The sequence below is a fragment of the Penicilliopsis zonata genome (genome assembly GCF_001890105.1).
Source record: "Penicilliopsis zonata CBS 506.65 unplaced genomic scaffold ASPZOscaffold_19, whole genome shotgun sequence".
Taxonomy (NCBI): Eukaryota; Fungi; Ascomycota; class Eurotiomycetes; order Eurotiales; family Aspergillaceae; genus Penicilliopsis; species Penicilliopsis zonata.
The window spans coordinates 65,432-91,725 of NW_019208927.1; the positions used below are offsets into that span (position 1 = coordinate 65,432).

General features: G+C 51.4%; 9 protein-coding genes across 9 annotated transcripts in view; 4 read left to right on the forward strand and 5 right to left on the reverse strand.

Moving 5' to 3' along the window:
- Positions 1 to 162: 162 nt before the first annotated feature.
- Positions 163 to 3,517, forward strand: ASPZODRAFT_136195 (hypothetical protein). The gene is made up of 5 exons (XM_022724007.1): positions 163 to 453; positions 515 to 677; positions 756 to 824; positions 903 to 2,174; positions 2,233 to 3,517. Exons 1-5 carry the CDS (start codon positions 272 to 274, stop codon positions 3,211 to 3,213), a joined length of 2,667 nt encoding a protein of 888 aa, XP_022577860.1. The 5' UTR covers positions 163 to 271; the 3' UTR covers positions 3,214 to 3,517.
- A 674-nt stretch (positions 3,518 to 4,191) lies between these two features.
- ASPZODRAFT_920097 (hypothetical protein) lies at positions 4,192 to 6,378 on the reverse strand. Its single transcript, XM_022730433.1, has 4 exons — positions 6,052 to 6,378; positions 5,852 to 5,991; positions 5,625 to 5,746; positions 4,192 to 5,572 (listed from the first exon to the last, which is right to left on the reverse strand). Exons 1-4 carry the CDS (start codon positions 6,072 to 6,074, stop codon positions 4,253 to 4,255), a joined length of 1,605 nt encoding a protein of 534 aa, XP_022577861.1. The 5' UTR covers positions 6,075 to 6,378; the 3' UTR covers positions 4,192 to 4,252.
- Positions 6,362 to 8,032, reverse strand: ASPZODRAFT_919782 (hypothetical protein). Its single transcript, XM_022730432.1, has 9 exons — positions 7,718 to 8,032; positions 7,632 to 7,664; positions 7,558 to 7,567; positions 7,487 to 7,499; positions 7,389 to 7,431; positions 7,272 to 7,334; positions 6,795 to 7,204; positions 6,722 to 6,740; positions 6,362 to 6,657 (listed from the first exon to the last, which is right to left on the reverse strand). The coding sequence occupies exons 1-9, from the start codon at positions 7,761 to 7,763 to the stop codon at positions 6,650 to 6,652; spliced, it is 645 nt and encodes a 214-aa protein (XP_022577862.1). The 5' UTR covers positions 7,764 to 8,032; the 3' UTR covers positions 6,362 to 6,649.
- Positions 8,033 to 8,266: 234 nt separating this feature from the next.
- Positions 8,267 to 10,919, reverse strand: ASPZODRAFT_154545 (hypothetical protein; the record flags this gene model as incomplete). Its single annotated transcript, XM_022726102.1, has 5 exons — positions 8,267 to 8,278; positions 8,350 to 9,732; positions 9,794 to 9,913; positions 9,967 to 10,732; positions 10,801 to 10,919. 5 exons carry the CDS (start codon positions 10,917 to 10,919, stop codon positions 8,267 to 8,269), a joined length of 2,400 nt encoding a protein of 799 aa, XP_022577863.1.
- Positions 10,920 to 11,858: 939 nt separating this feature from the next.
- Positions 11,859 to 14,993, forward strand: ASPZODRAFT_74418 (hypothetical protein; the record flags this gene model as incomplete). Its single annotated transcript, XM_022729965.1, has 8 exons — positions 11,859 to 11,982; positions 12,072 to 12,076; positions 12,251 to 12,341; positions 12,420 to 12,586; positions 12,652 to 13,293; positions 13,343 to 14,008; positions 14,058 to 14,228; positions 14,289 to 14,993. The coding sequence occupies 8 exons, from the start codon at positions 11,859 to 11,861 to the stop codon at positions 14,991 to 14,993; spliced, it is 2,571 nt and encodes an 856-aa protein (XP_022577864.1).
- A 244-nt stretch (positions 14,994 to 15,237) lies between these two features.
- ASPZODRAFT_103231 (hypothetical protein) lies at positions 15,238 to 16,932 on the reverse strand (the record flags this gene model as incomplete). The annotated part of the gene is made up of 3 exons (XM_022720832.1): positions 16,893 to 16,932; positions 16,229 to 16,858; positions 15,238 to 16,175 (listed from the first exon to the last, which is right to left on the reverse strand). Exons 1-3 carry the CDS (start codon positions 16,903 to 16,905, stop codon positions 15,238 to 15,240), a joined length of 1,581 nt encoding a protein of 526 aa, XP_022577865.1. The 5' UTR covers positions 16,906 to 16,932.
- Positions 16,933 to 17,320: 388 nt separating this feature from the next.
- Positions 17,321 to 18,355, forward strand: ASPZODRAFT_136202 (hypothetical protein). Its single transcript, XM_022724009.1, has 3 exons — positions 17,321 to 17,405; positions 17,609 to 17,807; positions 18,006 to 18,355. The coding sequence occupies exons 1-3, from the start codon at positions 17,374 to 17,376 to the stop codon at positions 18,222 to 18,224; spliced, it is 450 nt and encodes a 149-aa protein (XP_022577866.1). The 5' UTR covers positions 17,321 to 17,373; the 3' UTR covers positions 18,225 to 18,355.
- Positions 18,356 to 18,441: 86 nt separating this feature from the next.
- Positions 18,442 to 20,006, reverse strand: ASPZODRAFT_136203 (hypothetical protein). The gene is made up of 2 exons (XM_022724010.1): positions 19,488 to 20,006; positions 18,442 to 19,425 (listed from the first exon to the last, which is right to left on the reverse strand). The coding sequence occupies exons 1-2, from the start codon at positions 19,864 to 19,866 to the stop codon at positions 18,707 to 18,709; spliced, it is 1,098 nt and encodes a 365-aa protein (XP_022577867.1). The 5' UTR covers positions 19,867 to 20,006; the 3' UTR covers positions 18,442 to 18,706.
- A 336-nt stretch (positions 20,007 to 20,342) lies between these two features.
- ASPZODRAFT_920810 (hypothetical protein) overlaps positions 20,343 to 26,294 on the forward strand; it is a 6,276-nt gene continuing 324 nt past the window's right edge. The window contains exons 1-3 of the mRNA XM_022730435.1: positions 20,343 to 26,058; positions 26,125 to 26,193; positions 26,250 to 26,294. The exon at positions 26,250 to 26,294 is cut by the window's right edge and continues 324 nt beyond it. Of these exons, the coding sequence (XP_022577868.1) occupies positions 20,819 to 26,058; positions 26,125 to 26,193; positions 26,250 to 26,256 (5,316 nt within the window). The 5' untranslated portion in view covers positions 20,343 to 20,818 and the 3' untranslated portion in view covers positions 26,257 to 26,294. The remainder of the gene's footprint in view (positions 26,059 to 26,124; positions 26,194 to 26,249) is intronic.

A 26,294-nucleotide genomic window follows, 5' to 3' on the forward strand; every position in this document is an offset into this window, starting at 1 on the left:
AAATGGCTAGAAGATATAAGAGCATATAAATGTGAAGCTGTAATTAACTAACAGGTACCTAAATACCCTAGTTCATTAGATGGTTGTGTCGACGTTCCATTCCGCTTAGTCACCAACGCGATTCCTGCCGCCGAACCCAGCAGTTATCGCGACCGCGGTCGTCGCATTTCGCCTTTGCGTCGGCTACAGATCGTTTTTCCACGCTTCGCTGTTGCCCGTGAACTCTAGAGAGTGGCCCAGTGCCAATCGCTTCCTGCGCAGCTATTGGGAAATGGATACAGGCGCCAACCCGGAAGCTCAGGTTGAGCAAAAGCCTGACGAGCCCGTCAAGTCAATCGAGGATGGCAACAAGGGCGACACTAGCCAGCCGGTGGCGGTGGGAGGAGTAAGCGACGAACAATGGAAGACCATGATGGATGTGGTTATGGCAATCTATGAGTACAGAGAAGAGGAGTAAGGAACGCGTGATGTCTGTTTGATTACATGAGGAGCTAATCACTCGGGCAAACAACAGTGGACATGATCCCTCCAGGCTATTCCAACGCAGCGTCAACAAGCGCAATGTCCCCGATTACTACGAGATAATCAAGGAGCCCATGGCCTTAAGTATCCTGAAGCAGAAGATTAACAAGCGCGAGTATAAGAAGTTTGCTGAGTTCGTTCGGGACTGCGCTCTGGTATGCGACTAATCACTTGCCATAAACCATGACTCGCCACTCTCATCAATTGCGCATACTAACTATAGTTGTGGATAGATCCCGCATAATGCGCAAACATACAACCGTCCCAACTCTCAAGCATACGAAGATGCGCTTGTGATAAAAGTATGTAAATCGCTGGATCAGTACTCTCTCCCTCTTCTCCCTTTGGACCATAGGACTTATCTATTTTCTTTACTTTAGGATGTTTTCATCGCAGAATTTGCGAAACTAGTCGAACAGGGCCTTATTGCCGCCGAAGAGGCAGAGCTGCCTGACCTGGGAGAGATTCCCGAGGCCGACCCTCTGCCTCTAGAAGAGGAGGACGATGATGAAGATGATGAAGACGAAGACGACGAGGACGACTCTGATGACGAAAGCCGACGGAAGAGAAAACGGCCTGGTCGGCAACCTGGCAAGCGAGAGGGCGCTCGAGAAGATGGTCAAAAGTCTCATGAACCGGAGAGTAGGAAGAAGAGAGGCAGACCACCCCGTGTCGATACGCCCATGGAAGCGCGAATCAAAGCTGTCCTGAAGGGTATACGGAAATTGAAGGATCCCCATGGCCAGCTCAAGGTCCGGCATTTCGAAAGGCTGCCTGATAAAGCGGTCTATCCGGACTACTACATGGAGATCAAAGAACCAATTGCTATCGACCTTATCAAGAGGAAGTCGAAGCGGAAGAAATACAACTCGGTCGATCACTTCATGCGTGATATGGACTTGATGTTCAACAACGCCAAGTTTTACAATCAACCCGACAGCCAGATTTACAGAGACGCTGCCGATTTGCAGGCGGAGGCTCGCAAGTTGGCTGAGCAGGAAAAGAAGAAACCGGATACCGAGTATCTCATGGAGGACGGCCGTTTGCCCCTTCCTGATGGTATCTTTCATAAATCGGAGTTGTGGAAAGTCGGAGACTGGGTTCATATTCAGAACCCCAACGACGTGACTAAGCCCATCGTGGGCCAAATCTATCGAACCTGGCAGGACTCTGAGGGAGACAAATGGGTCAATGCCTGTTGGTATTATCGGCCAGAACAAACAGTCCACCACTTCGAGAAGCATTTCTACCCCAACGAGGTTGTCAAGACGGGGCAGTACCGAGACCATCGGATCGACGAGGTGATTGACCGGTGCTTTGTCATGTTCTTCACTCGCTACAACAGGGGGCGACCTCGCGGTCTCCCTCCGGACAAAGAGGTCTATGTGTGTGAAGCTCGGTACAACGAAGAAAAACATAAACTGAATAAGATCAAAACGTGGGCTAGCTGCCTGCCGGATGAAGTCAGAGAAAAGGACTACGAAATGGATCTCTTCGATGTTCCCCGGAAGATCAGAAAAATCCCGAGTCCCATAAAACATCTATTAAAGCAAGATGCAAAGGAAACTGATGACCTTCCCAAGCCGACTTGGGGCGCAGAAAATGCGCCGCCAGTTGTTGGGGCGGTCCATCGTCGTCCACGAGATGAAAATGTGAGTTCTCGTACACTCTCCAATGCCCGAAAGCTCGAACTTATTTCTTTTTTTTTAGGAGTCTCCTCCCCCCGAGCCAACTCCTTCTCCACCCCCACAACCTCTTCCTCAGGCGACACTTCCTCAAATCCCTAGACCGTCATCGATCAGTCAGGCTCCCGCACGACCTGGACTAGATAGTCAAGGCGACAGTATCATGACCAACGCCGTACCACCTTCACAGTCTCCTGCTGCACCAATTCCGGCGACCCAGGTCCCTGCAGCCCAGATCCGATCGCCAGCATACCAACAGCAGCCTCAGGTCATGCCAGCTCCTGTCTACCAACCCACCCTTCAGCGGCGGTCAAGCGGCTTTGCTCCGCAAGCCCCTCTCCCAGCTGCTTACCCAACACAGGCAGTCCCCTCGCCATACGCTGCACTTCCATCTGCTTACACGCCTTACCAGGCAAATCGTATACACACGATGCCGACAGTGTACAACCCCAATGCGCCTCGCCCCATTGAAGTTTTCCACCTGAGCGATGCTGCAAATGCCGCCATTCCCCTTGAGATCCGTGAGCAGTTTCACTGTGATGATCAAGGACATGTTCTTTTCTTTTCTACTCCGCCGATGGACATCCTCCCCCCGGCCCAAAAGAGCCTGGGCCATTCGCTTCGATACCTTGCCGCCCGTGAAGAGCGGCGCAGTCTCATCGAGCAGCGAAAACGCAAATTCCAAGAGGAGCAGGAACAAGAGCAGGCCGGCATCAAGCGGCTCCGTGCAGCGGAGGAGACTGATCTTCTCTCGCGAATCGAGGCCCTCAAGTCAAAGGCTGTCAAGGCCATGACTGACCAGGTCCTGGCTGGAGCCAATAAGCTCTACGAGGAACTTCAGATCCCAAACGCGGAGGCCAGTCTCCGGGAGGATGTCGAGAGGCTGGAGCGCAAGATCACAGCAGACCGTCTTTTATTAGAACAAGCTGCGCAGTCGGAATCGCCCGAGTTGGTTGGCCTCAAGGGCAATGCATATTATATGGGTGATATCGATTTGAGGAATTGATGGGTCGGGGCATTAAATTAGGGGCTATTGCAACGCTTTTTCTTCAAATTAATACTGCCTGTCTTTTTTTCCCTTCTTTGTATCCTGCTATGCGCCCCAGCAAGATGGCATAGTGTAAGTCAGGAATGGTAGATTGAAGTTCCCTTTCAATTAATTGCGGAAATCGGGTACCTATAGTAGTTCTCTAATCGGTCTATTGTGATATGCGTATTCGTCGTCTTCCAAGATGCCAGTGCCAGTGGCACCGCTATAGGCTGAACTTGGAATTTGCTCGAAGCAGGCCATATGTCCGGACTAATAAATGACAATAGATAACATGCGATTGCTTTAATGGATAGATAGAGGGGGGAAAGTAGTATTCTATTCCTCTTTACAAATAATGTAGGTGTGGTAGATACATTAGACCTGAGCAGACATGATACAGTAGATTGCGACTTCTCTTCTCTGTAGATCAATGAGAGGACCGAACCCACCCAGATACAGAAGGAAAAAGAAAACAAGGTAGATGAGTGGATGATGACTATAGAATCAATGCTAAGAATAAAAGAAAGAAATATTTCATCTGAAACACCATTCACGCCAGAATGTAGGGGGAAAAAGGAAAGGTAAACCAAGACTTTATCTATTAAATGACCGGCAATAAGAAGGCTGTAGAGACTGGGGGCCACAGCTTTTCCAGAACCGTATCAAACATTCAATCTATGTAGAACCTCAAACCAAGGATATGTGAGCAGTGAAGGAGACTGATGTTTTTTCCTTACCAGATCAAGGTGATGATGATGCAATTGAGAGGCCAAATGGTGGAAAAAAACCCAAACCTGAAACTTTTATCTTTCTTTTTTTCTCTCAATCAAACTCCTCCCATAATATGTTCTTTTTTTTTTGGAATCAATGTGAGCAGACTTTTGGTTTCATGAAAGAAAGGGAAGGTCATGTCTCCCCCACGTAAATAATGGCGAGAGGGTCAGGCAGGGCTCGAAATCCAGAGCGTTAGCGGGGGAGGTCTCTCGTTATTGTTGGAGTCGGTCTTGTTGTTGCTTCAGGAGTCGGTGCTCCGCTTGTTACTCTCTTCTTCCTCCATAGAGAAAACCAAGTCGCTTTGCTCCTCATCAATCCTGCTAGTACTGACCGGGGAAGAAATTGTGCGGTCGAGGCGGCTATTGGGGCCTGTCGAAGAATGGCGGACAGAGCCTGGATGGAGCGACATGCCGTTAAGTTGTTGCGAGATCATAGACATGGAAGACTGGCGAGCAGGACTAGAGACAAATGGCGAAACATCTCCCGAAAACTGCCGACTGCCAATGGCACCTAGACTGGGACTGGTTCCAAGGTTCAGGTTCAAAGAAGACTCGCGTAGAGGAGAGCCAATGTGGGTGAAGGAGGAACCGTGGCCTTCTTCCTCCTTCTTTTGCCGTTGCTTTGCAAACAATGCACCGAACCGCGACGGGCTAGATGCTAGAGGAGAGCCCATTTTAGAAAGGCTGGTGCTGGTCATACCGAGACCACTGAGATCCCGGTGGCTGGAGCTGAACTCATGGTCTGTACGCGAGAGACGCCGCAGCTTTTCCTGTGGAGTAAGGACATCATCATGAAGGTTCATCGGCAGGTAGTCTTCTTCCATGGGGAAGTTTCCATCCTCCCAATCATCCAGCGCGGTGGGCCGAGGAACACTCGCCGAGAATATCCGAGGCTTGACAGACCGTTGCGAATGGAGGAACCTAGGACCCATCGTATCTTCAGGGATCGGGGGCGGGGATGAGCCCATGAAGGAAGGCGTCTTCTTCAGCTCAGAGCCGTAGGCCACATCGCGAATGTTCCGGAAGGCGTCCACGGGACCTCCCGGTCGCTGTACCGGAGGCGGCGGTGACGAGAGATCCAACCCGAATTTCGACGGCATCGACGCCGCCACAGGGCCGTAGCGAGCAGCATGCGAGATGCCCTGGCTGTCAAAGGACGCGGGAAGAGGTGCATCGAGCGCGGTGAGGTGGCGATTCGGCGATAAGGGCAGTCGGCTCTCATCGACCGGCGATCCATACTTCGACCCTGCCTCCGAAGCAAACCCGGTATCAATCGTCGGGATCGCGTCGTAGGCCGGCTGTGGGTTTCCGTGTGCGGGTGCGTATTCGTCCTGCGCTGCGTGCTGGCCACCATACCGCGGATCGTGTCCGTTCAATCGCTGTTGCGAGAGCACCGAATTTGTCAAGGCAGAGTCTTGGTTGAGGTACGCCTGGGGGTTCACACGGCCCCCGAGATTGAGATGGCCGCCGTTCATTCCTAAGCCCGCGCTGGGCCGGTTCACTCGCCGGCCGTCCGGTAGAATATGCGCCAGCGCGCATTTGGCCCCGAATTTACAGTTACCCTAGTCCTGCATCAGTTTCTCAAGTCGCCCCCCTCCCAGCAAATCAGCGTACCTTGGTAAAATATTTGCACGGGGCATATTCTACAGCGGCGTCGGTCGAGTGCAGAAACGGACAGGCAGGGCCGGCCTGACAAGCACCCTGCCGGAAGAATTTGCAGGGCACATGCTTGGTATCTGAACGCAGACGGGGGTCTTAAAGTTAGCCATGGAAATATAGACCGTCAGAAATTGACAGGAAACCCGCCAGAAATTCACTGGCGGTGCAAAGCCATCTCTTACTGCTGTGGTTGGGAGGGCTGCGGGCGGCCATTTCGAAGCCTGAAGGATTGCGGGAGTGGCCTGGTTGCTGTTGCTGCTGCTGCTGCTGCTGCTGTGGTTGCACTCCGGGGCCAGAAGGAACAGGGAGCGGCGCACGGGTTCTCATATCCGACAAGGAGCCAGTCTGCGCAGGCAAAGGATGGGCAGATCGAGAGGGAGGCAGCGGCGCGGGTTGCTGCTGCATCGCTGGCAGGGCGGATCGGGGGGGGGGCGAGAGTGAGAGATCAGAGAGGCAGACAGAGGGGTCGAACGTTATCGGAAGAACGGGGTGGGGGGTGAAATCGCCGGTATTTTATTCACCACGCAACAACGCCCTGCGATGGCACCAGGACCTCGCTTGACTAGCCGAACAAGGGTTTTCTCGATTGGATTGAAGGGGAAGGAGGATTTTTTTCCCTTTGAATTTGAAGAAAGCCTCTGTTCGGTGAAGGGGAGAAAGACTCGATGGCATAGCTAACTAGCTGCAAGCTTCAACCTCGCCGCCACGAATGCTACGCTACCCGCCCCAACAGGTGACTGGCAGGTTAACCAACTACAGGCGTATAGCAATGCCTTGATGGGAATTTGACTTCTTATTTGAGGCGTCATATAGACCACTAGTCAATTAAAAAGCAACTGATGAGGTTTCCCGCGACACACCAGCCTTATTTAATGTGAATTAGTAGCGTTCTTTCATCGCCTGTATGGCTCCATTTCCAGCCTTGTTTCGCACCTCACTCAGCCTTATCGAATTTCTCCTCATTGAACATATGTTTTCTCTCACATTTCTGGTGTGGTAGCTTGTCAGGCGCATATGAAACGATATTTGGAGCCAGAATTAGTCGCAATTACCGTCGAGACCCAAGGATTCCTAAGTAAACCTCTCAGTCAATTATCTACAGTATCTGAAGCACGATCGACGAACCCAAAGCTCTGCTCGGGTCATATTCTCAGGCAGAACCTCCGAGCAGCTTCTCCACAGCTCCTGACAGATCCGAGCTCGTGCGCTCGCGTGTCTCTGCCATTTCTTCCATTCCTTGTCCACCTCGGCCCTCTCTTCGACGGAGACGGGGACGGATTCGGTGCTGCGTAGTGCCTCGAGGCTCTTCACGATTGTAACCTTCTCCCTTTCGAGTCGAGTGAGGTCCTGCCGCAGCTCGGAAAGAGTAGGTCGCGCGCAGAGGAGAACAAGCTCTGCTCTGACTTTCTTTTCGTTTGCTTTGAACTCAGTGGTCTGCTCTTGTAATCTTTTGACCTCCCCCTCGAGATCCGCAAGACCTTCTGGACTAGCATCGTCTTCTGGACTTTGCAGGGCGTGGTAGACGATTTGCTTTCCTAAGGATGATCTCGTCATTAGCTGTTGTTTCATCGCAAATCATCAATTCCATAGGCCGGGGATTACCAGACACTCGTCCTTCAATCTCTTCATTGCCATGTAGCTCCTTGAGGATCTTCGCGGCGTTGGCTTTTTAATAAGTGCGTCAGACAGTTCCTTCAGAGTAGGCAGTGTCCTTCTTACCCTTGGTGACCTTGTTGTGAAGATTTGCAGATATCTCAATTGCCTAAAGGAGGACCTTAGAATGACCCGTCTTCCAATTGTTCATTATACCATCATACCGAGTAGGGACGGCTGGACGCAGAATGTCAGTCAATCCATCATGAACCGCACAAGATATAAAGCTCCATACTTTTGGGCTCCTAGACGTGCTTGTCAGCATTCTTCGTCGAGTGAAGATCGTATACATTCAGACTTTATACTCACGGAGATAATCAAGGATCAAAACAACCCCCTCGTCTAAGATATCATGAGTCCACTGGTGACGGATAGGATAGCTTCGTGATACACACCACCTTTGCTGGCAGATTTGTCTGGCTTGGTTTTTCTAGATGCCATTGTTCAAAAGCAATAGATAGTAGAGTAAGAGTTTCAGGGTATGTTTGGATGATTCAAGGTTATAGAGCAGACAGTAGCAGGGTGTGATGACTCGGACGTGTCCGTGATACCTATTCGAGTTCATCACGTGGAACAACCCCATTTAAATCTAGAGTAAAGGCTAGAATCTAAATATCCTCATTGAAAAGCGATTATCCCTAGGATAAGAGAAACAGGCTCATGGTATTAAAGCCAGACATGAACCCATGGTCAATAGGTATGAATAACAGGAGGCTTTTTTTTTAATTTAGCATCGAGTACAAGGACTTTAGAGCAGAAAATCAAGTATAATCGCTATGTCCCCGGCAGAAAACATGCAGCGTCTGTTATACCCAACGATATTCAGAAAGGGGAGATTGAAAAAAATAGAACAAGAAGAAACGCAATGTAACTGAATGGAGAGAAAGAGAGAGAGGCCGGCGGGGCCTTGGCTGGGGGTATTAGACCTTGTTTTTGTATGGGTATCACATTATAATCTAGTGGGAGAAAAAAAGGTTAGTCATGCGCACTGTAGTTGGAAGGAGAGAGAGAGGTCTGGTGGACATACGCAATCACTATCGTTCTTGACGGCAGGAACGCCCATTTCTTCGAACGTCTTGGGTCCTTTGCTTGGCGGCTTGGCAGGCTGAGCGGCGGGCTTGGGGGAGCTCGCGACAGTAGATGGTGGTGCTGAAGGGGGTGCTGAAGGGGGTGCTGAGGGTGGTGCCGAGGGTGGTGCCGAGGATGGTGCCGAGGGTCTAGGGGTGGAAGAGGCTGAATCTCGTGGCGGCGGCCTGGACTCCATACGAGGAGGAAAGGTGCCAGAAACGGGAGACCCCCCTGACAGATGCGGTGAGTTGGGCATTGAGGAGCCCTGCAGGTGTGGTGACGCCGGGGCTCTCCCTGGCGGCGGCCTTCGGTCTGGGGGACCGTGGTATCCCCCGTCCGGACGGCCGGGAGGTTTTCCCATGTTGGGAGGGGGTCTTCTTCCGGCCGGTTCCATGGGCGCAGAGTATCCAATATCGAGTTTACCTGCTCCACCCGGGCCTGGCTTACCAGGGCCGCCCGGCGGCGGACCTCCAGGTCCAGAGGGACGATAGCCCCCAGGTCCGGGACCTCCCGGGCCGTATGAAGCGGCACGGTTATTAGGGGGCGGATGAGGAGGGCCATAGTTGGATCCGGTATTAGGACGAATGTTGGGGTTGATGCCAAAGGCAGAACTTGGCCTAGGATCGTTAGGATAGCTCGGCTGGCCACCGGGACCGGGTCGAGGCCGAGGAGCCGATTGATCGGGATACGGGGCAGCCGAGGGAGGGGGGTCTGAGAGACTTATCCTGGAGGGATCGGGCATCTCGAGATTCTCCGGAGTTGGATCCAAAGAATTCTGGCGGCCATGGGAGCCGTACCGGGACTTGATTCGAGCAATGGCCACCCTTTCGTGGTCCTTCCTTGACAGTGTCTTCGACCGGGAGATGCTGTCGATGCGGGTTGTCGCATCCTTGTTTCCACTTGCCGCCGCCTTCGCGTACCAGCTTCGCGCCTCTTTGATGTCCACGGGAACATAGATCCCGACTTCATAGAAGTATCCCAAAGCGAATTCCGCGGTCGGGAGACCACTCTGAGCGGCGCGTTGAGCATAGGTGAAGGCCAACTCGTCATTCTTCTCGAATACACCCTCATGGCCACAGAGGAACCATTTACTTATGGCCATCTCTGCCTCGGGCTCGCCCTGACGGGCTGCCAAGGCGTTATAGTGCAGAGACAGAGCCGGATTGAAGTCACAGCCCAGCTGGCACAGTTCGTAGGCCGCACCGATCTTGACCTGGGCCTTGGCGAAGCCATGATAGGCCGCCTTCTCGATGTTGACACGAGCGGCATTCAGATCGAGCGGGAGGAATTGTTCGGGAACGCTGACTTGCGGCAGCTCTCGGGCCAAAAGCATACCAAACACCTATGGAAATTCCGTGTCAGACGGCAAGGGGCAAGGCCAGCAAACCGGATTGGTTACTCACATAAGCACCCTGGGGGGCATTCTGGTCACATGTCTGGGCAGCCAGTCGAATATAGTCCAAACCCATCGCGTAATCTTGTCGTTGACCATGTTGGCCCAAAAGGATCATCATACCTAGACGCTGATATCGATGAGCAAGTGAAAGACACTCGTAACGAGAAAAAAAATACTCACGTAGTAAGACGCAGAGTCGCCTAGGCTCACGCCCTTTTCATAGTGTCTGGTAGCCTTTTCTGGTTCGTTGGAGCTTTCAAACTGCATCCCGATCCTATACTCCGCCCGTGCGTATCCCTTCTCCGCCGCTCGCGAGTAGCAGCGGAATGCCTCCTTCTTGTCGACGCGGAAGCCAAACTTGCCGAATTCCAGCCACATGCCCTTGATGAACTCGGCCTTGGGGTGGCGCTGGTCAGCCAGAAAGCCGACAATGTTCATGGCGTCGGTCTTGAGCTGGTGTTCGACCTGCGGGGTCTGCGGACGCGGCGGCTGGATCAGCGACAGCCGGGCTTCATTCTGCGCGGCGATCTCGACGTAGGTGAGCGCATCCTGAGCCCACGCCAGCTGCATTTCCGGGTCGTTGGACGACAAGACGGCCAGACGCGCCCGCTCGAGGTTGGCCTCTCGCTGCTCATCGGTGGGCGGCACGTTTGGAGGGGGGTTGCGGAGGACGGGGAAGGGCGAGAAGTTGGGATGGTCCATGGTGTCGTAGGCGGAGTGCTGCTCGTACGAAGTAGTGTCTTCGTACCCATACCCGGCGGAATGCATGGGAGCGGACGGCGGCGGCGGCGACTGAACAGGGCCGTGAGATGAAGCGGTTCTCTCAGGAAATTGGGGGTTGTTGTTATACTGGGGTGCGGCGCGGTAGCTGCGGTGAGAGTCGCGAGCCTCCTGCTCCAGATGGGCAAGATTGTCCTGCATGTTCTCGGGAACTTCAGGCATCACCCTGGCGTTCGCGTGGTTAGTCGGATGAAGCGCGAAGGCATGGTTGGAAGGAGAGGAGGTGACACACACCTTTGAGGGGAGGGGGAGATGACCTCCGGGCCTGGCACGTAAAAGCCATCCTGCGCCCCTGGAGCCCATGTAGCACCTGGCCGTGGCTGGCCACGACCCTGCGGCGGCGGCCTATTCATCGTCGGCGGCGCGGAAATTATTGCTTCTAGCTTCCACTAGATGATTGAGTTATAATTAGACAGAACACAGCGCCCAGCGGGGAGCGAAATTCGCCTGCCTCAGCAACCCAACGCGCAGCTTACTCGAACCCCCGACGCCCGGAGGAGGGGAAATCGCAATACCTGGCTATACGACGGGTGTTACGAGCCCAAGGACCTCACCTATCTCTGAGAGCCGCCAAAAAAAAAAGACAAGAGCGCCACGACAGCAGGTCTTCGGCAGGGGTCTGGGTATTCGGGATGCAACAGGCGAAATCTCGTCGGACAGAACCTCCTGACGATGGCTATATTTGCTCCTACGCGGTTGAAAATAAAGCCAGTGGGCAGGCGGGGTTCTGCCAGTGTCAGATACGTAATTACCTGACCAAACCGAGCTAGCTCCTTTAGTGCTTTACTAGGTAAATATATACTGGACAGGAGGTCCTCCTTATAAGTTACTGACTATTGATAACTAAACGTGTATACTAGTACTGTATATAGAGTCTCTATATATAGTAGTATCTATGTAGTAGTATATGTAGTATGTAGTAATCCCTGAAAGCTCGTCTATTATACCTGTCAATAGGTAGTTACTATATAGTTAATTACCTGATACCTACCAGTCCCTCTGCTGCTCAGTATTATCAAGCTAACTAGCTAGGCTCTTCCAGAAATTTTATGCTAATATCACTGGCTATAGTAACATAATCTTCATTCCAACTGCTACAGAGTAGTTAATACTATGGAGTAGGTACTCAGTACATAGTACATAGTCATACAGTGATAGACTGATAGTGGCAGTGTTTGGCGTGACCCACCAAAGGGGAACGGGAAAAGCAAACCGACGGCCCTTGAGCAAGACCCTTGAGTGGATGCGGAGCACCACCGACTGTTTACTCCGTATCTTGCCTGCCACGCAAGATGGACCTGGAGGGAGAAACCTTCCATCACCCTTATTCTCCCTATGAGACGCAGCTGCAGTTCATGCGCGCCCTGTACACCTGCTTGGAAGAGGGAAAAGTGGCAGTGTTCGAGTCGCCGACTGGTAAGCCCACCACGGACGACGAGCTGAGCTCACGTAAGACTAGTCTATGAGTGGTGACAATTGATCTGACTGCCTTGGGCACTCTCTAGGCACTGTAAGTGACTTCGCAGCGTTCAATCATAATCCGTGGCGGCGGAGTGGTAGAGTCAGTCGTAACGGTAGACTGGCCAGGGAAACCAGGGAAACCCACCGTCGACCTAAAGGGACTCACTCGTAGCCATGTGCTATTTCTGGATCTCTCTTGTACTAAGTACTATACTTACTGTAGGGAAAATCACTAAGTCTGATCTGTGGCTCTTTGACATGGTTGCGCGATCACAAACGAAGGGCACTCCAAGAAGCGGTCGATAAGACCGGAGGTCTGTTGACCCTTGTGAGCTCTTTGGCTGGAAGAGCTGGAAGATCTTGTCTCTGATTCTTTCTTTTTGTTATACTAGGCGACGATGACGATCCGGATTGGATGGTCGAGTTCGCAAAGCGCGAGTCGAGCCGGGCAGCCACAGAGAAGATCCGGGAATTTGAGAAGCGCCTGGCGAAAACTCGGCAGGCAGAGGAGAGGCTGAGACGGGGGCAAGAGAGCAGCCAACGACCACAAAAGAGACAGGTATTTATTTTGTTCATGCCAGCCGCAGTTGAAGTGCAATAACACTGACTCTAAGGGCGAGATAGAAAGTAGAGTCGGAATCGGTGGATGATACCCTTCAAAATGAGAGCCAGTTCGCGCTGGACGACTACGAGAGCGATCGGGAAGAGCGATCAGGGCCGTTAGCAGAGCCTGAACAGTTCGAGGGCCTGTCTGCGGACACCCTGGCTCTCCTGGAGCGCTTCAAGGGCAAAGCTTCAGCCGTGACAGAAGCCGAAGACTCGGACGACCAGGATGTAAAGATTTTTTACTGCTCGAGAACCCACTCCCAGCTGACACAGTTTGCCCATGAGCTACAACGAGTCACTATGTCGTCCAGCCTACCCAAAGACTTAATTGCAGATGCTCTGGGAGAGGACACGGAGCTGGCGGAGCGAATAAAGCATCTATCCCTTGGGTCTCGGAAGAATCTTTGTATCAACCCCAAGGTTCTTGCCCTGGAAAATCCAACCGCAATCAATGAGCGTTGCCTGGATCTACAGAAGCCAGGACAGTCCGCTGACAAGAAGTGTCCATATCTGCCTTCCAAAGATACGGACGCAAAGATTCTCGAGTTCCGTGATCATACCCTGGCCTCGATCAAGGATATCGAAGACATTGGCAAAGTCGGGAAGCAGCTTGGTATTTGCCCTTATTATGCATCGCGTTCAGTCATAAAGAATACCGAGGTCAGTGCAGTAATCGTGTCTGAGTCAAGCTAGTGTTAATATCGAATAGATTGTGACTCTTCCATACCCACTGTTGCTTCAACGATCAGCCCGTGAAGCTCTTCATCTTTCCCTGAAGAATCACATCGTCATCATTGATGAGGCTCACAACCTCATGGACGCTATATCAAATATTTACTCCGCCAAGGTCACACTGGTTCAACTACAAACAGCAATTTCCCAGCTGACAACATATGCCCGCAAGTACCAAAGCCGTTTGAAAGGCAAAAACCGGACCTATGTCGCTCAGGTCATTAGAATGGTCAGCTCGATTGCGGTCTATCTCAAATCTATTCAGGAAAAGAAAAATCCACAAGAGGGCACCCTTCAGGCCTCGGACCTCATGTCTGGGAAGGGAGTCGACCAAATCAACCCTTATAAGTTGTCTCAGTATCTCCAAGAGAGCAAGCTGGCAAGAAAAGTCGACGGATATATCGAATTCTCCAAACAAGAACCTGGCCATGGCTCTAAAGAGAGAAGCCATACGCCGGTTCTTTTTCATATCCAGAGCTTTTTGCTGACGCTTATGAACCCTTCTGTGGAGGGCCGCCTGTTCTACCATCAACTCCAAGGGGACGTGCAACTCGAATATATGCTTCTTGACCCTACCAATCATTTTCGAGAAATCGTAGAGAGTGCTCGTGCGGTAATACTGGCTGGTGGAACTATGTCACCGGTGAGTCCTGCAGGTTGTTTCAAGTCGTACTGCCGCTCATTCCATGCAGATGTCAGATTATCTCAACCACCTTTTCTCCTATGTTCCAAAAAGCCGGATAGATACATTTAGCTATGGCCACGTTATCCCATCGGAGAATCTAACGGCACAGTCCCTTGTAAGAGGCATTCAAGGATCTGAATTCGACTTTACCTTTGAGGCGCGTTCGTCAGAAAAAATGGTATGTACTTTCTTTCTTGGAACTGAGAGATGGAATTTTCTCTAACTCGATGCTTTTTAGATCATCGATCTAGGACGAACCATTTCAGCCCTATGTGAAGCGATTCCCGATGGCGTTGTTGCATTCTTCCCAAGCTACGACTACTTGGATCACGTCATGTCGGTATGGAAAAAGCCTTCGACGAGTGAACCAGGGCAAAGCATACTCAGTATGCTTCAGAAAAAGAAGCCTGTTCTATATGAGCCTCGAGGCGGAACAATGAAGACAGAAGAGTTGCTCCAGGAGTATTCCAATGCCATCGAAACCGGCTCGGGGGCTCTTCTCCTGTCCGTGGTGGGTGGCAAGTTATCAGAAGGCATCAACTTCTCCGACAGGCTAGGCAGAGGGGTTTTAATGGTCGGCCTGCCGTTTCCGAACATACGAAGTGCCGTCTGGCAGGCAAAGATTCAATACGTGGAAACCAGAGCCTACGAGCAAGCGTCTGGGCCCGAGGACGCGAGGAAACAAGCGTCTAAAACGGCGGGCAGGGAATTCTACGAGAACGCCTGCATGCGAGCCGTCAATCAATGCATTGGCCGTGCCATCAGGCATCTGAACGACTACGCTGTCATCGTGATGATTGACAAGAGATACAATTCAACACGTATCCAGGCGAAGCTGCCTGCATGGATCCGCCAAAGTCTCGTGCCTGGCACTCCAGACCGCCGAACACAAGCAGTCGTGCAGGACTTGTCTCGTTTTTTTGCGAAACGAGGCGCTTCATAGCAATATACTTGAGAAGACCCTTGAGGATATAGCCTTGCCGAGATACGCATAGTGAGGACACCTCGTCAGCCTATCAGTCTGAACTGCTAGTTAAATTTGTAGGCCAAGAACTTTCTACTATACAAGAGAGTTCATGTCATAACCACATCATCGTGACTTCGTAGAAAGACACTACGGCTATAAAATATATATGCGCTGCAGAGATAGTGGTATAGAAAAATAGGCGAGAATTAAAATACAATGCCTAGGCGCTTTCGTCGAAGTCGTCAAAAGGAAAATGGTCTCGGACATCAATGACATCTTCAGGCGTCTCAGCCGCTTCAAGCATTTTGGTCTTCATATCATATGCCACTGCTTTAGCAGCATCGTAATCATCATTCGGCACCCAACCCAAAACATCGACACCTAAAGCATCTCGCATTTCTTCCATTGCGGTATCCGCTTCTTTCTGACGGGCATCCAAGTCAAGGGTTTCCCGGACAAGATCCTCAGGATAAACCACCGGAGCGACCGAACAAGCACCTGCCTGGGCAATTGTCAGCCAGTTCTGTATTGAGCGAATCAGTTCTGCTCGCAGTGAGACCGAGTCTCCCTCCCAGGGCGTACCAGCGCTCTTGAATAGTCGCTGACGGAGGATGACCGACTGGTCGAAAATGGCATCATAATGATCTTTATTCAATCGTTTGGTCAACGCAGCATACAAAAAATGGATCATTCTTTTGCGATGAGTTTCTCGTAACGACGCTTGCTCAGATGGAGGCAAATGCTCATAATCTGAGGGAAGAGCAAGCTGAGGTTGTTTCAGCATCTCCGATTCGGGGTCACCGTAATTCTGGAAGTGAGCTGGTATTCCAGCAGCAATGCCGAGAGGAAGAATAGAACAATGCTGCCAGTCTATGAGTCCGATTATCTCATTTGATTCAGACACAAGGATGTTATTTGGTTGGAGGTCAGGATGACGCATGACAGGTCGATTCAAAGAAGAGTCTTTCGCATATCCTAAGCAGGATACCATTTTAAGATAGTTGGAGAGATCTGCGATGTGGCTATCGGGTGAGACATGCTTGAAATGGTAGAGTTCTCTATAAAGCCGTTCATAGGGCAAGCGAGGCTTTGCATAGGCTTTGGTCCAAGCCAGCTCACGTTCGCCAGCTGCTCGGAATATCTCCATTGATGATGCCCCTTTCGCAGTCAGCAATGTCAATAATCTAGTGCTTGAAAAGAACTTCACTCACAAGGTCCACGGTCGACATCCAAGACATCCCTCTTGTCATGCCACCAACTATAATGAGCTATTGGTCCTATGCAGAACGCCATACCGTTGGGGTCCGCGAGTTGTACCCTGCTCTCAGATATAAGGTCTTTGGCATAGTACAGACTTCCAGACGCAGGAAATTGTAGTGACATTAATTGCGTCTCCAATTCAATCATCTGTTTCATGATCTTATGTTGTTCCTTGGGTGTAATTGAGAACCATTTATCGCCGAGTGGGATACCGTCCAACTTCTCCATGATAATGTACTCGGTTCCAACAGGATTCGCTCTTGTCGAAGACCACGCATACACCTCTGGTGTACGGATACCACGTAGACGGAGATAGTCTAGAGTCGCCGCTTCGCTCGCCACAGTGTAGTGTTCCGGTACTGTGCTTGGGTATGGAAGTCGCGCAATAACACATTTTCCATCGCTGAAGATAGCTTCAAACACACGATTGAATCCGCCTTCTGATAACTTAATAAAGGATCTGAGATCGGATATCGAACGACCAGAAGCAGCAGAAACAACGTTTTGAAGGGCAGACACATCAAACCCGAGGATCCGTTCTGAAAGACGCAGATGTTCGTTGAAGCTTTGAAAAAGTCGGCCTTCGTCCGACGGGATGTCTAGTATCTCAAGTACTACTTACATCCATCTTCGTGAAGTGTACTGGAAAAGCTCCTCATCGAGGGCGATATTTGACCGTTGCACACATTGTGTCAAGGCCCTCGCAGGCTGTGGATTCCCAAGCTTGTGAAAGCAGGAAATTCGAGATCGTAGAGAGCCGAAAAGCTTTGTTTTCATCATAACTACTATGAGTATCTACAGTATTTACTATGGGAAAGTCGGTGGACCTGGATGGCCTGACAGGGAAGGTTAGCCCGCCAAGACTCTACTAACCCCTTCTGTACAAGAACAGTGGAGATCCAAGAAAGCCCGAGTCACATGACCGGCTTGCCCTGAGCCCTGGTTACTAAGCCACTCAAAGCAAGCGAACGGACTAGCGCACACTCTAGCCCCAGATACCGACCTTGAATTGAACATTTGAGCCCAGCTGTGACTTCGTCCGACTCCATCGCCAAATCCTCAGACCGGTCTTGTCGAGTACAGCACCACCGACAAGATGCCTACCCGTTTCTCGAAGACAAGGAAGCAGTGAGTTGAGAACCGTTCTATTCTCTCCCTTTGCTTTCTCCGACCTTGCAGGCCTGGTTGTGGTGGATAAATCATGCGACCGTTGTGATGAGATCCCGCATCGCGAATGAAGAAAAAAAAAACAAAACCACCTCATTTTCAGCGTCTGCCTGCAGATTTAAACGATCATGTTGCTAACCTTTTGATTCTTTTTCTCTGTACAGCCGCGGTCATGTGTCCGCCGGTTACGGTCGTATTGGCAAGCACCGCAAGCACCCCGGTGGTCGTGGTATGGCCGGTGGTCAGCACCACCACCGTACCAACCTTGACAAGTACCACCCCGGTTACTTCGGTAAGGTCGGTATGCGCTACTTCCACAAGACCCAGCAGCAGTTCTGGAAGCCCACCATCAACCTTGACAAGGTACGTTTGTCTCTTATACGGGGAATATCAAGAGGAAGAAGGCGCATTGCGTGAAGCTGGAAAGAGAAGGGAACTTGAGAGCAATCTGCACACGATACGGAATTGCAAAGGCGCAATGGGATACTGGATCTGAAGAGAGGGGTTCATTATTATTACAAGTGAAGTTCTGTTGCTGATTGGAATTTTGTTGAAAAACAGCTCTGGTCCCTCATCCCCACCGAGGAGCGTGATGCCTACCTGAGCGGCAAGAAGACTGATACCGCCCCCGTTATCGACCTCCTCCCCCTCGGCTACTCCAAGGTCCTCGGAAAGGGCCGCATCCCTGAGATCCCCCTCGTTGTCCGCGCGAGATACTTCAGCGCTGACGCTGAGCGCAAGATCAAGGAGGCTGGTGGTGTTGTTGAGCTGGTCGCATAAATGGAGAAAAACCGGATGTGATTTTAGTTCAGGCGCAAGATGCTTGGGGATTATGGAGATAAAAATAAAGAGTTTTCAACGCTGCGATGACTTTCGCCTGGCCTTGTAACGGACGAAAAAAAAATCCTGTCTTGCCTGAAGAGAAAAGGGAGAAGGACAGATTCATTACATGGGCGATGCATCGTGGGAAATCAAAGGAATCCGGGCCCTTGACGGAAGGATTTTCTTTTATTTTGTGCAACAAGCATAGCATAGTTTCCGGATGCCTTTACGATCTTACTGTGCTAAACAAATACCACAAGGAGGAAGTTTTCTTTTTCAATCTGAAGTAATGAGTTGATTTATGCAACTTTCTCTATTGTACGATGTGGTAGAATTACTTGCCGCAGCTGTTAAAAGCTCACTCCTGCAGAAGTTGCAGTAGAGGCGATATTATAAACCCTAGTTCCAAGGCAATAAATCACTGGCTGTAATTCTAGGTACTATATCTTGCAGTGGCGGACAAAGCCGGTTTTCTGGGTTGTATTGCTGGTCAAGAGTACTCGACTGACGAACTGGATCGCTTCGTCGGCCATCTTGGGCGTCACTTCATGCCTGGCTGTCGGATCAATAACGTCTTCCAGAGTGACTGCGCCGTCCTTGAACCATCCATCTGGTCCAACAGCTTTCTTGAGCCAGGCCAAGAAAGCTTCTCCGCAGCGATATGGAACTAGCTTGTCTGCTCCGCCGGCGATATTCAAGATCTTCTTCCTGGCCAAACAACGAGACAGAACTGGACGCAAGATCTCTTGCTGTTCTGGCGTTGGCTCGGGCAGCGGGTTTGGCCGTGAGATGATGACCTCGGATTCAGGCCCGGTGTAACTGAGGAAGAGACTCGCAGGATCCAAGCGGCGAACGGTCTCCAGGAGAGTAAACGGGAAATCCTTGGAGCCCAGAAACTGTGAACCCTCTGGTTCGCTACCTTTCCATGATGCTAATTTGGATAGCCGCGCACGATCTGCCATGATGTTCACATAGTCAGGACACCCGATAATGGTGATACCAGCGCTGACCCGCGGCTCATGGAGGATACAGCTCCACGCTGCATAGGCTCCGAGCGATACACCCAGCACCAGATGCTCCGTAATCCTTTTCTCCGATTCAGGAAACACAAAGGCCGGGAGATAATCTATGAGAAGAGATACGTCTCGTGCGGTGCCCTCTGCGCTCGATCCGAGGTTGTTAGCAAGCAAAGAATGAATAATCTCACCCGAACACACTTACGGAATATAGAGAACATGTCTTGAGCGTGACGAGGGTTTCCTGATCTCCACGCTTCATTGGCTACCGGGTCTACGATTCTTGTGCCATGGTTTCTCTGGTCGAATGACACCGCAATCAGCCCCTTGGCTTTGGGACCAGCTTGGCCTTGTAGGATCTTTTTGTTCCAGTCAGTTATGGCCAAGGTAGCGAGTTGGCTCATTGCTTCCTGGCTTCCCAGCCTGGGATGTAGGAGCCAGAGACATGCGATCTCCGAGGTTGGCGAGGACAGTTCATTCAGTCCGTACACTGTTGTGAGGATCCCAGCAATCGGATACTGCCTTCTTGAAACAGATGGAGTATTTGAGAGGTGCCCCTCCAACGTCTCCAACGGGTCAGACATGGCTTTTTGGTGCCAGCTCGTGAATTTGGTGTTATCCTTTTTATCTTCAACTCGACACGAATCCAAGAAAGAGAGGAACACCTACCGCCAGAAGACCGAACTTAAGGCACACCTTCTCTTCTATATCTGTACGGAGTATAACCGGCATCCCTCGGTATTTCCAAAATAGGCTAGCTGATATTAACTGTGGCGGTGCATGATCTGAGCGTGGATATTGTGGCTGAGTCGATAGCTTCAGGCTGCGAGATCAGAAACCTGCTGCGAAGCTTGTTCAACTCTGTCTGGACACCGTTTTCCAGGTTTCCAGTTCCTGAAACAAGAAATCAGGAGTTCCTAAATGCCAACGACTTGGCCGATTACTGCCGCTCTTTTCTCGTTGACGTGACAGCCACAGCAAAATGGGACTTTCATGCTTGATCGACGATCACCCTGACTACGGAGACCAGACTATTGCCTCTCACAGACTCGCACTCGCCGATTCCAGATCTCCTATTGCAAGCCATCACCACCCTACCGGTACTCCGTAGCTATAATTTGATAGAACTATTGTTTCATTAGTTCGCTACCTGCATTCTATCCGCACATACTAGTTACTGGGAAGTCGAAACTTCCCCTGTCCTCGGCGCCAAGCGGGGCTTCCCAGTGGTTATTATGGGGCAGAACTCCACCAGGAACATTCGGAAGGCAGAAGCGCAGTTGACCGATCGATCAACCGTTCTCTTACTCCGAACAAGGATCTGGGATATACTGGCTGGTGCTGCTGCCCGTCTGCTTGGTTGAGCTCGTTCGTGGTCTTCACGCCAGAGGTAGAACCCCGTCCGCAATGCTTTCTGCGGTGAAGGAATAAGCAAGTTGGTCAAAGCCATCGACCTGTCCGTGGGAGCCCGCCCCGACGCGCCTATTGTATTGTGTTTACTGATGGTACCCCTCTTTGAACAGCATCACGCCTGCCATGGAGGCTGAGCTTGCCCCTGCGAGGGATGCGGAGAGCGTTTCGAAGAAGACGAAGACCGGCGGAGAGCAACCTTTACCCCTACCCGAAAACGCCAAATCAACTCCCCCAGTCCTCTCTCCGACGCCATCTTCGGCTCTATGGAATGATGATCATCACGCCCCGGCCACGCAAGTCAACGATTTCGCGCCGCGGCCTCAAGGAAATACCCGCTTTTACAATTCAGAGAAATCAACCGAGGCCACCAATGCCCATCTAGAGAAGCATCAAAATGAAGGGAATGGTAGTAGCCAACAAGAGCTGCCCGAAGCCCATGAACAACCGACGGAAGCCTCACGGGCCAGTTGCGATAACGATGTTCCTCCAGAGATAGTGGCAGGGTCTCGGGCTGCCTCTGTTATCGGTGATGATGGAGACCCCGGCTCGAAAGGGAAGCAGTCACTGCTCACCAAAATCAAGGCGTTGGCGTCCCCATCTTTCTCCTCCCATTCTCGCTCTGCGAGTGCTGTCACCGTCGGGGGGCTGAATGAATTTCGCCCGCCCGCTGCAGACCTCAACACCCCTGGCTCAGAAAGAGGCGAGTTTCGCTTTCCAGACACATTACCGGAAGAAGGGAGTGATATCGATGCCGATGCCGAGGAGAGTGCGGGGGAACAGCGACAACGACCACGTTTGAGAGTGAAGAAATATGCATCAAGACATCAAACTGAGAGCTCGACCCAATCAACACGTCCTACCACACCCAAAATAGTGTCGCGGCCCTCCTTCCATCTACCCAGCTCGTTCGCCCCATTTGATCGTTCGAACTTCTTTCCGCGCAGAGCAAGCACAACGGACTACACTCCGCAACCTCGTGATGGCGTGTCAGAGGACGAAGGTCGGAGTAGACTTAACAGAGAAAGAAGACGGAGTACCTGGCTGGCGAGCACCCGGGGATTGACATATTCTGGGCAACAGGAAAGCCAAGGAAATCAAGAGGAAAGACGACCGAGCAATCTCAGGCGGTTTACTGGTCTCGCTGGCTCCTCAGAGAATGCCGAAGGCTTGACCGCATCGTGGAGGCGCCATCGGACCGAGCGTGGCAGTAGTCTCAGTGCCCAGCGGTGGCGCCAGATCAAAGCAGGGCTCAAATTAATTGGACAGCGGCGCAAGGTTGACAATACTGTCGATCATGTGAAGTCGGCGGAGTTACTTGCTGAATTGACCTCTGTCTCGCCAGCTGTGCTGATCTTAGCCAGCATGTTCCAAAGAGACGAGCATGGCAGCAAGCGCATTCCTATACTGTTAGAGCAGTTGAAGGTTCGAGTCACAGACAGCCGCATTGACTCCAACTCTGGAGATCGTCACCTCGTCTTCAGGATCGAACTCGAATATGGAAGCGGTATTTCCCGGATGAAATGGATCATCAATCGAACGTTGAGAGACTTCGCCAATCTTCATCTGAAGTACAAGCTTCACATCGGAACGCAAAGATACATTCAGCTGAAGGGCCAGGAAGGCGGTCATGCAATGCCACGTTTTCCTCGCGGTGCTTTCCCATATCTTAGGGGTGTCCGTGGCCTCGACAGCGATGGAGAAGAAGACGAAGATGATGGTGGCTATGAAACAGCAGCCGAAGCCACGAGCGGCAATGAACGAGCAGGAAGAAGGAAAAAGCAAACCCGCCGGCCATCTTTTCCTAGAAGAAACACTAGTGTAAGCCAGGCACAGGACGGTGATGTCGCTGGTTTTTCGAACGCGGAACAAGCGCCCCCTGCAGCTAAGAAGGAGACATACCCCGAGAGACAGCGGAAGAAATTGGAAGCATACTTGCAGAAAATGATCAGATTCCTTATCTTTCGGCCGGACAGCAATCGCCTTTGCAAGTTCCTTGAACTATCCGCACTGGGAGTTCGCCTTGCAGCGGAAGGAAGCTATCACGGTAAAGAAGGGTTTCTGATCATCCAATCTTCGAAAGGGCTTGATTTCCGCAGAGCATTGACTCCATCCCTGGTAAAGAAGCGACACTCCCCTAAATGGTTCCTCGTGAGACACAGCTATGTGGTCTGCGTCGACTCACCAGAGGAAATGCACATCTATGATGTCTTTCTGGTTGACCCTTATTTCAAGCTGCACACCCAGAAAATGAGTCTTCGCAAACAGAAGGCCAGTGAAATTGCCAAGTCCGCGAAAGAGTCCGCCAGACACCCACAGCATCACACCCTGAGGCTTGAAAATTCAGAAAGAAAACTCAGACTGCTGGCTAGAAATGAGCGCCAGCTTCACCAGTTCGAGGATTCTATTATGTTCATGGTCAAAAACACACCCTGGTCCCAGCCTAACCGGTTTGACAGCTTCGCCCCGGTTCGTCAGAAGTGTTTCGCTCAGTGGCTCGTTGACGGACGTGATTATATGTGGGTTGTCTCGCGAGCGATTAACCAAGCCAAAGATGTCATCTATATCCATGACTGGTGGCTGAGTCCAGAGCTATACATGCGAAGACCAGCCGCAATCAGCCAAAAATGGAGACTTGATCGATTGTTGCAACGGAAAGCCAGAGAGGGTGTCAAGATCTTCGTTATTATGTATCGAAATATCAACTCCGCCATCCCGATTGATTCTGAATACTCCAAATTCTCCCTTCTCGACCTTCATCCCAATGTTTTCGTGCAGAGATCTCCGAACCAATTCCGGCAAAACACTTTCTTCTGGGCGCACCACGAGAAGCTCTGCATTGTTGACCATACTTTGGCTTTTGTCGGTGGAATTGATTTGTGTTTTGGCCGATGGGATACCCCACAGCATGCCTTGACGGATGACAAGCCAACAGGCTTTGAGACTACCGATATGCCAAAGGACGCAGACCATTGCCAGTTGTGGCCCGGAAAGGACTACTCCAATCCTCGAATCCAGGATTTCTATGATCTTGACAAGCCTTACGAAGAGATGTATGACCGTAATGTCATCCCGAGGATGCCCTGGCATGACATCTCGATGCATGTCGTCGGTCAGCCTGCTCGCGATCTTACCCGTCACTTCGTTCAACGGTGGAACTATATTCTCCGTCAACGCAAGCCCACCCGGCCAACTCCGTTTTTGTTGCCCCCTCCGGATTTTGATCCTGCTGACTTGGAGGCACTTGGTTTGGACGGGACGTGCGAGGTTCAGATCCTACGTTCCAGTAGCATGTGGTCGACTGGGACTCCAGATGTCACCGAGCACAGCATTATGAATGCATATGTCAAGTTGATCGAAGAATCGGAGCATTTTGTCTATATCGAAAATCAATTCTTCATCAGCACTTGCGAGATCGATGGCAGAAAGATCGAGAACCTGATTGGAGATGCTCTGGTCGAACGAGCTGTTCGAGCTGCCAAAAATGAGGAATCGTGGCGCGCCGTGATTGTCATTCCATTGATACCAGGCTTCCAGAACACCGTCGACAGTGAAGGTGGGACCAGCGTGCGTCTGATCATGCAGTGCCAGTACCGCAGCATTTGCCGCGGTGAAACCTCCATCTTCGGACGACTGCGCGCCCTTGGAATCGAGCCCGAGGACTACATCCAGTTTTTCAGCCTCCGAAAATGGGGCAAGATCGGGCCTCACCACCAACTGGTGACAGAGCAGCTGTATATTCATGCCAAATGTATGGTCGTCGATGATCGAGCCGCGATTATCGGCTCCGCAAACATCAATGAGCGCTCCATGCTTGGATCCCGAGACTCGGAAGTAGCCGCAGTTGTGCGCGACACGGACATGATTTGGTCTACTATGAACGGCCAGCCGTATCTTGTTGGACGATTCCCCCATACCCTTCGGATGCGTCTCATGAGGGAGCACCTCGGAATCGATGTTGACGAGATTATGGAACACGACATGGCCACTGAGGAGGAGTTACGTAAGATCCAAGTTGTTGAAGAAGGCATTTCGGCACCCGGAGATGGGGAAGCGGCGGATTCTGAGTCCCTGCTGCTCAAACAACAAGACGAAAGGGAGGCCATCGAGCGGCGACACCGAATCCAGGACGAGTTTTTGTCTCGCTCAGAAGATCTCCACAGTTTCAACCACGACGTGGATTGGGAACAAGGAAACAACCCCAATCTCAAAGCCAACAGAAAATTGACAACAGATCCAAGGGTGATAAATAATCCAGAGCACAAAAAGGATGTGGATGGCGATGGCTCTGACCGCCTAAAGCATGCTCTGCAGGCAGGATTAGGTGACGGTCGTGACACCCAGTTCTCGAGTTCTACCAGGGAGGTCTTGGTGTCTCCAATTGCTTGTGAAGGGAAAGGCACTCTGCAACAACCCCAGAAGAAGCCGCAGCAAAAGTCATCGCGCGGTGCCCGGGAGAGCAAGGATAGTGCACAAGTATCCTCTCCATCTGGCAATGGTGTTGAATCGTCCTCCAATCCAGAGTGCCTCTCGCCCTCTCGGCCAACGGCACAGCATGAAGTTGGCGCCAACGGTGTCCCCTTGCCAGTGAGGGATAGTGGGGATCTAGGAAATCATCCGCATTCCCAGGTATCTGAATTCAAGCAAGTCTATATTGATCAAGACTGCATGAGAGATCCGGTCAATGATGCTTTCTACCTTGACACTTGGCAAGCGGTGGCCGACAAGAACACAAAGATTTACCGTGGCGTTTTCCGCTGCATGCCAGATAGCGAAGTCAAATCTTGGAAAGAATATAAGGAGTATGCGAGCTATGGAGAGCGCTTTGCAGAGATGCAGAGCCAGCATAGCTCTAAGGCTTTCCAACCTCCTCACGCGAAGCAGACCGGCCCGCCTGGCGCAAACACTGGCGCGGCTGCGACTATGGCGGGAGTCAAATCTGTTTTTGGCCCTTCGGCTGAGAAACCTGACCGACAGACTGCAGACGCGTTTAATCTAGAGGTTTCTTCACCGTCCGACGAAAAGGGGGAGACCAGGGCAGTTGGCACGAACCCGACACAGAACGACGCGGCGAAGCAGGAGACCACGTCACCTGTCGATGAAAAGTCAGCGTTGAAAAATGGAACTAACGGTAATTCCGGGCTACTGGATGATGAAAGCCATAAACAACGTCCAGATTCGCAGGTTGGATATTCGGAGGCCTTGACCGTGAACTCTGCCTTGCAGGGCGGCCGACGACGCAGGCGGAGAGCTACCACTCTCTCTAAACGAGAATTCCATGCGAACGATGAGATCATGGACAAACAGCACGCCGAAGAGATGTTGAATAAGGTCCAGGGTAATCTCATCCTCTGGCCGTACGACTGGTAAGTTTTGTCTAGGAGGGTTCACAAAGCTACTCCGATGCTAAATTATGTCTTTTACTCTTGTAGGCTTGAAAAGGAAGAACAAGGTGGCAACTGGCTGTATACCCTGGACCAAATATCTCCATTGGAAATCTAGTACGTGGAGAATTCCGAAGTGATGAATCTTTCCCCCTTGGCTAACGAGTTAACAGCAATTAAATTCCATTGCTGAACCATGGAGACGAGTTCTAAGCCAT

Bases quoted from the DNA above. Each gene is read 5' to 3' on its own strand.
- ASPZODRAFT_136203 (XM_022724010.1), bottom strand. From the start codon at position 19,866: ATGTCTGACCCGTTGGAGACGTTGGAGGGGCACCTCTCAAATACTCCA. The intron at 19,426-19,487 runs GTAAGTGTGTTC...GATCGAGCGCAG, and splicing joins AGACATGTTCTCTATATTCC to AGGGCACCGCACGAGACGTA.
- ASPZODRAFT_920097 (XM_022730433.1), bottom strand. From the start codon at position 6,074: ATGCAGCAGCAACCCGCGCCGCT. The intron at 5,747-5,851 runs GTAAGAGATGGC...GTCTGCGTTCAG, and splicing joins CAGCCCTCCCAACCACAGCA to ATACCAAGCATGTGCCCTGC. The intron at 5,573-5,624 runs GTACGCTGATTT...ATGCAGGACTAG, and splicing joins CGTGCAAATATTTTACCAAG to GGTAACTGTAAATTCGGGGC.
- ASPZODRAFT_136195 (XM_022724007.1), top strand. From the start codon at position 272: ATGGATACAGGCGCCAACCCGGAAGCTCAGGTTGAGCAAAAGCCTGAC. The intron at 678-755 runs GTATGCGACTAA...AGTTGTGGATAG, and splicing joins TCGTTCGGGACTGCGCTCTG to ATCCCGCATAATGCGCAAAC. The intron at 825-902 runs GTATGTAAATCG...TCTTTACTTTAG, and splicing joins AAGATGCGCTTGTGATAAAA to GATGTTTTCATCGCAGAATT.
- ASPZODRAFT_136202 (XM_022724009.1), top strand. From the start codon at position 17,374: ATGCCTACCCGTTTCTCGAAGACAAGGAAGCA. The intron at 17,406-17,608 runs GTGAGTTGAGAA...TTCTCTGTACAG, and splicing joins TTCTCGAAGACAAGGAAGCA to CCGCGGTCATGTGTCCGCCG. The intron at 17,808-18,005 runs GTACGTTTGTCT...GTTGAAAAACAG, and splicing joins CCACCATCAACCTTGACAAG to CTCTGGTCCCTCATCCCCAC.
- ASPZODRAFT_919782 (XM_022730432.1), bottom strand. From the start codon at position 7,763: ATGGCATCTAGAAAAACCAAGCCAGACAAATCTGCCAGCAAAGGTG. The intron at 7,665-7,717 runs GTGTGTATCACG...ATGATATCTTAG, and splicing joins CAAATCTGCCAGCAAAGGTG to ACGAGGGGGTTGTTTTGATC. The intron at 7,335-7,388 runs GTAAGAAGGACA...CTTATTAAAAAG, and splicing joins TCACAACAAGGTCACCAAGG to CCAACGCCGCGAAGATCCTC.